General features: G+C 36.3%; 1 protein-coding gene across 2 annotated transcripts in view; it reads right to left on the reverse strand.

Moving 5' to 3' along the window:
* The window catches only part of DNAJC13 (DnaJ heat shock protein family (Hsp40) member C13), a 158,751-nt gene that overhangs the window by 55,152 nt on the left and 91,337 nt on the right, over positions 1-12,262 (reverse strand). For both annotated transcript variants that reach the window (XM_004003339.6, XM_042237066.2), the window contains exons 27-33: positions 11,076-11,180; positions 8,746-8,948; positions 7,594-7,678; positions 4,595-4,749; positions 3,874-3,919; positions 1,829-1,983; positions 161-362 (exon numbers count right to left, since the gene is read on the reverse strand). In XM_004003339.6, the coding sequence (XP_004003388.1) occupies positions 161-362; positions 1,829-1,983; positions 3,874-3,919; positions 4,595-4,749; positions 7,594-7,678; positions 8,746-8,948; positions 11,076-11,180 (951 nt within the window). The remainder of the gene's footprint in view (positions 1-160; positions 363-1,828; positions 1,984-3,873; positions 3,920-4,594; positions 4,750-7,593; positions 7,679-8,745; positions 8,949-11,075; positions 11,181-12,262) is intronic.

Below are 12,262 nucleotides of genomic sequence, written 5' to 3' on the forward strand. Positions count from 1 at the left end.
CAGTTTAGGATTTACCCAAATACAGTCAAATTACAGAGTGCTTAAGTAAAAAGAACTATTTAAGAAATCTATTATCCTTCTTAGAAAGAAGAAATTACCCAGAAGCAATTAGAGGTTATTTTTATGATTTAAGAAGGCACAAATTAATCTGCTGACTTACCGGGTCTTTAATTGGCCAATCTGGAAACCGGAGTGTATCACAAAGTTGTTTGAGATAATAAATACTACAAAATAGTTCATTTTCTAGTTGTGGGTAGTTGATAACTGGGATGGGGCAATATTGATAAAGTGCTCTTGTGTTACTCTGAAGACGAGGTGTAAAATCAGCAAGATGGGCAGCAATCTTCTCTATCATAAGGCGCCTACAATTAGAAAAGTCTCCAAGCATTATGATGACATTATTTACTTAAAAAAACATTTACCTATTTGGTTGTACCCGATCTTAATAGAGACCTGTGAGACCTAGCTCCCTGACCAGGGATTGAACCTGGGCCCTCTGCATTCGGAGCATGGAGCCTTAACCACGGGGACAACAGGGAAGTCCCTATTTTATCTTTTATGTTAAAGAAAAGTTTACGACAGGAAATCATGCAAGATAATTACATGGATCTTCTTCAGAGTAACTCAGTTATTGACCTAAATGAGAGCTTTAAGAATGTTACTCAGAGTATTCTAAATTTATTGTGTACAAACACTTTATGGATATAAATTTGTTTGTAATACTATCTGTGGAGAAAACCAAAGAGAAAAAGACTGAGAATACCAACCCTTCTTACTGAAAATTCAGTCATTAGACGGTCAAAAGGTATGGAATCTGCACATGTGAGGGCACAGCCATGGAATCAAGTCAGCTCTCTCCCCAAAGAAGCTCACTCTGTGGGCTTTATTTTAGTTAAATTAGCACACCTAGGATCTGGCCCTCAGCTAAGCAGAAACCGGATCTGCTCAGGATACACAAAGCTTCATCCTTCAGATGAGGGACTCATACCAACCAGTCTCAGAAGAAAAATATTACACAGAATAATTACAATAAACTTATTCATATTCCTATACATTTGTTCCCAATGAAAAATATGACAGTCATACAGAATATAGTCAAATTGGTGGCTAGTACATGTCAAGCCTATAGGTCAAACTGTTAGAGAAGCCAAATGACCACCAGCAGGTAGCACTGTGAGTGTGGGCCAGCCAAAAAAAGTGGGTAACTGACTCAGAAAATCAACTGCCATCCAGCTAGGAAGACTGAGGGGTTGTCCAGAGAGGCAAACTTGACACTGGAATCATGAACTGCCAAGTCTTTACCAGACACACCCTGTATAGATACTGATATAGGCTTCTGGGCCTCTCCTTTTTCTTGGTGGAAAATGGACTTTCCTATAGCATTCCTCTGGCAACCTCCAGATTACGGTCAATGTGTGCTGGCTAGGAAGCCCTAATTAAAATGACTCCGGTATCTCTAGTCCGATCTACTTTTTGTGGGCATAGTTTTTAAATGGGACAGAGTTCTAGTTCCAAATACTCAGAAGAAGTATCTAAATTTAAGCCCCATATGTCCCATACATACACACTAATTCACTGCCTGAAAGTCCGGTGGTAATAGGCTCCACACCCTTATGTAAAACTCCACTAAGGTAACAGTAACTTTGTCACATCAAGTTAGAACAAGAAAAAAGCTGAGGGCTTTGTGAACAAGTCACTTGATTTGGCACCAATGACTACTGTAGCTTGAGATTAAGCAACTAGTAAAAGTAAATCTTTTCACAGAAGTCAAATCAGAAGGCAAAAGGTTGAGAGTCTGTGTATAATATACAATCGACTAGCTATTTACCTCATTTCACTGCTCCAGATTGCTTCTGGAGTATCAAATTCTCCTAGAAAGATCTCGGAAAACTTTTCAGGCTCGTAATTTTCTAAGTAACAAACCATTGCTTCCGGTAGAATGTGCCCAAGTATACTTCTCTGAAAAATATCCTGTCCTTTTGTCTTTAAAATGAAACAAAACAAAACAAAACAAAATATAGTTAGAAACACTTTAAAACTTTAGTTATCTTCCAGTTTTCTAATAAATGAATTGGGATTAGAGAACATTTTAAGAAGCTAATTGGAACATACTGCTTTTATGCTTTGGAAATTTGATGAAAAAAATGGCAAAAAGAGAAGTGCAAGGTTTCTGGTATGAACTGCCTTGGCATGAGCTCCAAGATGGAACTACCCCCTCTAGCCCTGCAGCAGCCTTAATTCTCCTCAGGGGTCAGGTACTGCCAACATTATTTAGGGCATCTGGGCCTCTGACCATGTGTAATGGTAGTGACCCAGCAAAGATTTACATCAATTATTCTATTACACTGTTGGCAGTAGTTCCCAACCTACACTTGCTTCTGTTTTCAAAAATAAGTCTAGAAAAATCAAGATCTTAAAGAGTCTATCGTCATGAAGTGTGGCTAAAACTTAGACGGAGAATTTCTATTAAAAGTAATTATAATTAATGGTATTAAGAACTTCATATTCTCTGGTTGGCCAAATGGAGTCAGGGTAATGTTCATACTTTTACCATGGTAAATTTTAAAACTCATTTCTTTACCTAACTAGGAGGGGAGAAAAAAAAAACCCTACGGACTATAAATACTTTTCTTATTTCCTTCTAGGCAAACGGAGACCGTTTTGTTCCTCTAGGATCTGACAAAAAAGTGAAAAAAGCCCACATATGGTTTTACTACTTAGTGCACAAATTAGATGATGAATATTTCAGGCTTTTTACTAATAAAAGCCATAAATTCATTGTTAAACTTTTAGGTGAGGAACTGCTGTTCTGTCCTTTAGAACAGAACCTTATTTGGTTCTACATCTAGAGTTCTGCTATAAACAAATACTGTTTTGCTGTAATTATTCAAAAGTTAGGTGAAATGATTTTATAATATAAAACTTGAAAAAAGATTACATATACATAACTGCACAGAAAAAAGGGGAAAAAAAGAATGACAAAAGTGCTTTATGTTGCGTTAATGTGGTAGCATTAGAGGCAACTTTTTAAGAAACTTGTTATTCTCATTTTCTATTTGTATAGAGCTATAGAAACCATACTTCCATGGGCATCACTTTAATATTATTAGATTGTAGATAGATTACTTTCTAGGATTTTACTGGCTTCTCTATAAAATAGGCAGTTTTGGTCTTGTGTCTGTTGTCAAAGTAATGTAACACTCTTTGGTTAGTCTCTTAAACAGAGGTCCAGTTTCGATTTATACCACTCTCAATAAAATCTGAAAATCAATGTTTCATGAAAAGTATAACAAAATTTCAAACAAGATTCAGTTATTTATTTACAGTAAACATTCCTGCAAAATGTAGGTACAAAGTTACATTTGTCAAAGCTACCTGGATAAAGTCTCATTTTTTATATTCCTATTATTCCTCCCCAAGTAAAATGGCAAGAATACTTGAGAGCACCTGAAGAAGTAAGTAGCCTCAAAATAAAAACTTAGCACGTCTCCCACACTGGGATCTGAACAAAAAGAATGTGAAAGTCTTACTAAATCTGAGCTGACTATATGAGACTCAGGCATATAATGAATTATTTATTACCACTACTAATTAAATTTTACACAAAGGGAACAAATTATACTCATAGATAGCAAATGTCAGGTTATAACCACATCTATAATTTAAATATTAAGTCTAATAGGCAACATTTATTTTAAAACATTAGGTTAGACTTTCTTTGTGCAAGGTACCACAAGGAAAGCAAAATATCAACAAAAGAATATCTGCCTTCAAGCGCTTATAATCCAATAAACATATACAACTTAGGAAACATTAGTGCCAGGACAGGTTCCCAGTATTAAGTCCCATATTCAGAGGATTAATCTGGCTTACCTCTTCTGACTTGAAGGCCTGTTTGGTATGTGTGTACTTCAAAAATCTAGGGGAAAAAAAATTACTTATCAGATACAGGAACTGATTTAGATTTAATAACCTTAATTTTCTAAGACTGGGTGGGTTTTTTTTTTTTTTTTTGAAGTATCGTTGATTTACTATGCTGTGCCAGTCTCTACTGTATGGTGAAATGACTCAGTTATACACATATATTCTTTTTATATTATTTTCTATTACAGTTTATCACAGGATATTGAATATAGTTCCCTGTGCTATACAGTAGGACCTTGCTAAGACCAGACCTTTTTTATAAATAAAAGCCATAAAAGGCTCTTAAACTTATAAATCCATATTCTCAAACTGCTGAATTTTTATTTAAGGCAAGAATTTATACAAATTAGAAAAATTTTTAATGATGGTCATATTATAATTAAATAATATAAAAAATTACCCAATTTTAAGAAAAAAGCAAAATGTAAAACAATATAAATATATTAAATCTATCTGATTAAAATACTAGATGATGATACAATTTTTATGTTAGATGTGGTAAAATGGTGTGATTCTGAATAACTTTTGCCCAATCTTCTAATTTTCATATTTTCAAACATATAAACACCTCTTAAAATGAAAAATGTAATAAAGGCAATGGCATGCTCACAAAATATAAATTTAATAAATCTGTCCATGTACAATTAAAATAATTTCAAATAAATTTTACCGAGCAACAGGAAGCACATTGGAACCTGTATACATCATGATGAAGAAAAATACTCCACTTAGATAAAGTCGAGGTAACTGTGGGTTATCTTGCATAATATGGTATAACAAAATAGCAACCTTCTCAACAAGGATAGGGTCAAAGGTCAACAGTAGCTACAAAAAGAAATAAAATGTTTTTGTTACTGGGCTATTAAAACTTGCAACATCATCATTCATCTTAGGTTTATGCATTTCATGCGCTCAAGTTACAGTTTCTCCTAAGTAGAAAGTGGTGGTGGTAGTGGCGGTGGTCTAGTCGCTAAGTCGTGTCCGACTCTTACGATCTGTGGACTGTAGCCTGCCAGGCTCCTCCGTCCATGGGCTTCTCCAGGCAAGAATACTGGAGTGGGTTGCCATTTCCTTCTCCAGGGGATCTTCCCAACACAGGACTCGAACCCAGCTCTCCTGCATGGCAGGCAGATGATTTATCAACTGAGCTATGAGGGAAGCCAAGCAGGAAGCAGTAAAATAAAAATCAGACTGACTCAGTATGTTTGTCTACTAGCTTCTAAGCAGATTTGAAAAATATTTTATAGATTTAATGCAGAGATAGTAAAATATTAATACAGAAGTAATCAAAACTTATTCATTAAAAGCCCAACCATGCCTGAAGCTGTTTTGTTTGATTAGAGGGAAAATTGTTTTTTGTGCAGGACTCTTCCTGAATGGACTTCTCTGTTAATGATAAAAGGAAAAAGAAGAGTAGCTACACTCTGGCTTAGTTTCAGGTCAGTTGATTTGAAATGAAGCATCCTGTGAAGACTATTTGGGAATTCAAACAACTGAGCAGAGCACAGCTTTCAGTGGAACAGCACTAAAAAAAATAGTGCAAGTGCAGGTACAAGGCAAGAGGGTAACCAAATACCAGCAGGGCTGCTACTACCAGACAGTACCAAGAGGTGCCATCTCTAGAAACCTGATCCAGCAATACTGAAGGAACTATTTGGAATCTCTGGAATGCCTCTGGACTAATTAAAAAAAAGTGTCAAGTACTGCTATGACTAAACCTGATAAATTTAGTAAGTTTTATCTTAACAAAAGTAACATTTCAATTTGCTATGAACACTTACTTCTGAGGAATCCCCAGTTTGGAGTCAAACGCTACCAGTAAAAAAATTACAATAATGAAAATAAGTATTAGCTCAGACTAGAGGCCAAAGTTCTAGACTCAGTATATGAGACTGCATAGCCATATGTCTTCAAGTAATTTAAATTTTTCTGTTTTTGGTGTCTTATCTATTCATCAAGGTATTTTGATTGTACATAGTAAAATAGTACTATGACGTATTTTACAAAAGAAAAACTGAGACACAATAACATAGGATTTTTCCTAGAGTTAATGGTGTTAAGATTAGACATCACTCTAACAAAAATATGGAAATTAACAGGCAACAACCTACAATATCTGAAATAGTGACTATACTAAAAACCTTAGGATATTCATTTGCTATATTCTAGACCATTCCAAAAACCCTGAAGTTGTATTAGATGGTAAAACTGGTTATTACTCTTATGGTCAAATAATGTACAGAAACCTGTACCGAGCAATGTAGATAGATAATGTTCCTGAAAAACACTACAGCTGCCTAACTATGCTTTGCAAGCATAAGGCCTCCCAGAATATAGAAAATTAAGTGAAAACAAAAACAGCTTCTAAGAAACTTTTTTTGTTAACAGTATAAAAAAATAATGGAGGCACAAACTGCTTAAAAGCAGCTAGGTTTATCAATAAATTTCTTCTATCATTCTATTGATACTTGCGCAGATATTACCAATAATTTTTGGTTAATTAAAATACATCTTCCCCTCAAAACTTCATGGTACGCTGACCACATCTCTTAAAATTTGTTTTCCAGTCAATCCTTCCTGGCCCGAAATTCAACCTTATTTACATCTACTTCTTTCCTCTCAGTTTCTGAGTATTGGAAAATGTTTGGCAGAGGCAGATGTTTTAGGCATGGTCCTTTATCTACATGAGGAGAGAGGCCAGGATGGAAAACAAGCCCTTCCCCTTGTACCATGTCACATGTGCAGCTACAGAGACATCTAGGCTAGGGTGAGAGTAGCTGCAAGAAATAACTGCAGTGCTCTTCAGAAGAGTGCACGAACACTGAAAAGCTGGCATGCTTAAATAACAGAAGTTGGGAAGCTTTTTTAAAAAGTTGATAGGGCCCTGTCACTGTCATATTCACAATTTTTTTTTCATTACCAGTGACTTTCACAGGCACCTATTATTTATCTGTGGACATAAAATGATACTCTCCTCTCCCTTCTCACACCAAAGTACAACTGAAAGATACAAACTGCACAAGTTACTGACATATTTTAAAGTCACAAAATGTGTGGTTAATATAAAAAATTAGATCTGACAATAGAATAATCAACAGATAGGGAAAACAATGACCTGAAATCTCAAGGGCCGGACTTAGTTAGGGCTCATCTAGAGTTTAGGCAGCTTACTTCCCAGAGTAGAATAACAATAAGGAATAAATAAAAGATACTTTAGTACATCCTACATAATTTCAACTCAATACTCTGGATCATCTGAGATCCATGGAAACATATAACTAAGAAGACTCAAAACGCTGACAAGACCGCTGCATCCATATCTTAAGATACAACCCAGCACGTCTCCATCTGTGGCCTGCTGTATGCTTCCCTGAAACAGTACCCCTAAAACACCATCATGCACCATGAACTTGAGCATGTCACCTTTTAGTTATTATGCTGTTGTGATTTTTAAGAACAGATAATAAATAAAACATCTTGAGAATAATTCTGGAGCTTGGAGGCTTCCCAATTCTAGGCCCTTGGATGTGCAGCCTTCCACAGTAATTCATGTTTTTTGAAAATGGAACAGACTACAATAAAACAAAGACCGGTGCTCACAATACAGTTACATAAGGGAAAACGATTCTTAAAATATTATTCCTAGTTTATTACATAAAAGTAACTTACCTGAATAATATGGGGAAGGCAAGCATTGTCTGACAATAATCTTTTCACTCTGGGTAAAGGCCGAATGATGGCATTATCTTGATCCCTAGAAAAATATTTTCTATGGTTAATATTTAATACATTTATTAAAATTTGTATGTTCAGAGCATGTGACATTCTACTAGGCATGAAGCATTATTACCTTTTTTTTTTTGTTAATGAAGACTAAGCTCTCATACAGCTGGGAACATGATTAGGTATTTTGGTTTAAATCTATTTGACTGCTTATAGGATTTCATTTCCTTCCATAAGATTTCCTTGAAAAACAGTACCCTAAAACAGCCAGAGGTTCTTATTTACTATTTAACTGATTAAATCTGATGTTATCCAAAACACTGTCAGTGGCTATTACCCCCAAAGGGCATATCAAACCTTTTCACATAAATTTAAACTTTAACTACTCAGTATTTTCCAGGTCAGGCCTTAATTTTTATGATACATCACTTATGAATACTAATTGTTTGTTTTTAAGCCTGACCTGAATTCATATTTTAGAGAACTGGAATTATGAAAGCCTCAAGTGCTATAAGATCAACAACTAATCAGTAAATTCCATGACAAAACATCTTTATTATAGTAACAAGATGATATATATTCAAGTTGTATAAAGATTGAAAAGTGCTATGTAAGGGTTACAATTATGACTATCACTGGATACCTTCACTAGTCAAGTGGGGCAAGATACGGGCCTAGACTCAGGTTCTTAAAACAGGAGAGATTAACCTGACAGATCAGGAGCAGGCACTAGGCACTAACTACCATGAACTACAGTGTTTATTTCAAAAGGTTCCTACCCCAATCACATGAATATGACAACCTGTACTGTTGATAGAGAAGAGCTAGTAAACCTCAATTTTGTAAGATTACTTGAAGTTTTCCAGAAGAAGTTGCTTTTTAGCTACCCTATTAATAAAATTTGCAAATTATTTCATTATATCTTGTTTCAAGAAGCTCCAAAATTCAAAACTGCATTCCCTCAAAAAACCACAAATGGAAAACTTTTGCTCTAACTCACTAGAAAAATCCAATGCCTTAGAAAACATCCATAAAAATGAGGAAAACAACATGTTTTAGAGTCCCTGTTAACCATGGAAATATTCAGTTACATTTTACCTGCTTGGAAAATATCCACACATTGTGATCAACATGTTCAGTATAAGGGTGGCAAGGTCAGTTTCATTTAGTACAGCCTGTCCACTGGCTAACAGACACCACTTAAGCTGGGGTATTGCCTGAAGTGGTCGCCATCCATCCATGCCTTGAGCCCAGCATCTGGTTTTTGCATTTAACATTCCTTTGGTCCACAATTCTTGCATCTAAATGAATCAAAGGCATCATTACTACAAGCAGACCAAACAAAATGAAGTTTGCTAATGTTTTCTATTTCACAAAAAATACAAAGCTATGAAATATATATGCAAATTCACTATTAGAAAACAACAGATTTTGTTGGGAGGGCTTCAGGCACTCAAATTTAATATTAGAAAATAACCACTTACTTGGTTAAACTGCAGAGCATTAGAAACATACGAAAAAATAAAAACCATAGGCAGAGTATAAACAACCAAATTACATATAAGCAGAAGGCCTGGTCTTCTACAAAACTATCTTTGACTAAATGCCAACTTAGCCTGGAAGTCAAGAATGAGAGGGCAGGACTTCCCTGCATGGCAGGTGGCCCAGGGGTAAAGAATCCTCCTGCCAATGCAGGGAACGAACATGGGTTCGATCCCTAGTCCAGGAAAGTTACACATGCCACAGGCTAACTAAGTCCACGTGCCATAGGCACTAAAACCCTGTGTGTGACAACTATCGGGCCCACGTGCTGCAATCACTGAAGCCCACGCACTCGAGAGCCCATGCTCCGTAAGAGAAGCCGCTGCACTGAGAAGCCCACGCACCACAACTAGAGAGTGGCCTCCACTTGGCACAACGAGAGAAAGCCTGGCCTAGAAACAAAGACCCGGTGCAGCAGCAAGAAACAAACAAACAAAAAAACAGAGAGGAAGGACCAAACATCACCAGATGTTCAGATGGAAATTGCTCTTGGACTGGATATGCAATTTTCAATTACTTTAAGACTGCATATTAAAACTTAACCTGTTCATACCATAAAGAAGCATTGCCCTTTAACATAATTATTAAGATAGCTATTGTTATATAAAAGTCATTAAAAATCTGAGCACTACCTCAAAACTTTATAATTTTTATTTTCTTAATAATTTTTTGTTGAGGTATACTTGATTTATAATGTTAATTTCTGCTTTACAGCGAAGTACATTCTGTTATGCACATACACTTTTCCATTATGGTTCATCACAGGATCTTGAACATAGTTCCCTGTGCTATACAGTAGGACCTTGCTGTTTATTCATTCTATTATATATACACACTAGCTTGCATCTGCTAACTCCAAATTCCCAATCCATCCCTCCCCCACTTTTTTTCCTCCTTGGCAACCACAAGTCTCTGAGTCTATTTAGGTTTCATGTATAAGTTCACTCATGTCATGTTTCAGATTCCATATATAAGTGATACACAGTATCTCTTTCTGACGTATCTCACTTCGTATGATCATCTCTAGTTGCACCCATGCTCCTACAAATGGCATTATTTCATTCTTTTTTGTGGTTAAGTAGTATTCCATTGTATCTATGTACCACGCGTTGCATGTGTTATTCTTTATCCACCCATCTGTCAACAGACATTTAGGTTACTTTCACGCCTTGGTTACTGTGAATAGTGATGCTATGAACACATAGGTGCACACACCTTTTGAATCACAGTTTTGTTTGGATATATGCCCAGCAGTGAGACTGCTAGATCATGTGGCAACTCTATTTTCAGTTTTTCTGAGGAACTTCCATACTGTTTTCTACAGTGGCTAGACCAGTTTACAGTCCCATCAACAGTTTAGGAGGGGTTCCCTTTCCCCACACCCTCTCCAGCATCTGTTATTTGTAGAGTTTTTAATGATGGTCATTCTGACTGATGTGAGGTGGTATCTCATTGAGTTTTGTTTTAATTTCCCTAATAATTATTAGGGATGCCATGACAACAGCTTTTAAAGTGTTTAATTGCATTCTGAGGATGCATTCCTCTTGAAATATTTTTATTGATTGATTGACTGATCATGCCATAGCATGGGGGAACTTAAGTTCCCACACCAGGGATTAAACCTGGGCCCCCTACAGTGGAAGCACAGAACCCTAATCACTGAACCACTATGGAGGTCCCAACAGCTTTTAACACTAAGAACTAAAGACATGGTTGTGTGTGTGTGTGTCTACATATGTGAGTCTTTCAAATGGAAGTGAAGTCCTTAGAACTGATGATAGTAAATTAAATCACAGATTTAAAATACTACACATCTCTATATGTGCTACACAGGAGGACATTAAAAAGGCTAAGACTTCCATGAAAAGTTTCTCTGAAACACATACCTCATGAAATCCATACGGCCCACTCCTTTCTTTGTCTGCATTGCCGAAGTACCATTCCTTTTCACTCTCTCTCTTCATATCTGGAGCAGCTTCAATCACATTGCTCTAAGTTTTAAAAGGATTTAGTTATTTTTCAAGGCAGAAGTCTAAGGGGACAGATAACATAAAAAGTTGAACAGTACCAATTTCTTGAGTTTATATATCTTTAGAAATCCATCTAGGGAGAAGGCAATAGCACCCCATTCCAGTACTCTTGCCTGGAAAATCCCATGGATGGAGGAGCCTGGTAGGCTGCAGTCCATGGGGTCATGAAGAGTCGGACTCGACTGAGGGACTTCACTTTCACTTTTCACTTTCAGGCACTGGAGAAGGAAACAGCAACCCACTCCAGTGTTCTTGCCTGGAGAATCCCAGGGACGGGGGAGCCTGGTGGGCTGCCGTATGTGGGGTCGCACAGAATTGGACACGACTGAAGTGACTTAGCAGTAGCAGAAATCCATCTAAAATTTAAATTACCTGATTTGAAGAGTTGAGAATTAGATACTTAATAGTACTAAAATGCTACTTATTATGCATTTGAAGTAAACAGTTTCCTAAATTCACTTGGCAATCTAAGCTAAATTCAAAGACATCTATATGCCTGATTAGTAAGTGTTAGTCACTCCGTAGTGTTGGACTCTTTGCAAATCCATGGACTGTAGCCCACTAGGCTCCTCTGTCCATGGAATTCTCCAGACAAAAATACTGGAGTGGGTAACCATTACCTTCTCCAGGGGATCTTCCTGATCCAGGGATCAAACCTGGGTCTCCTGCTTTGCAGGCAGCTTCTCTACCATCTGAGCCACCAAGGAAGCCCAGTAATAAATTATCAGGACACTAAAATTTTAGTAGCGAAGAACACTGTAAATAGTTACATACTCAAAAACGGGCCATTAACCAAAAATACAATGCTTAAAATATTAAAGTTGTTTTGAGGGAAAAAATTTACAACAACTGAAAATTTCAATAAACACCTAAGGTCAAATAGTTAAACAGGAAGACTTTCAGTTTTTTTAAATAGTTACTTTCAATCTACTACCCTCATGACAGATAATTCTTTTAATTTCATATACCATTGTTTATGAGAATCTAGGACAAAATTTTTATGTACTTAGTATATTTTATTAAAACATGATTTAAATACCCTC

This window comes from Ovis aries, chromosome 1 (genome assembly GCF_016772045.2).
Source record: "Ovis aries strain OAR_USU_Benz2616 breed Rambouillet chromosome 1, ARS-UI_Ramb_v3.0, whole genome shotgun sequence".
Taxonomy (NCBI): Eukaryota; Metazoa; Chordata; class Mammalia; order Artiodactyla; family Bovidae; genus Ovis; species Ovis aries.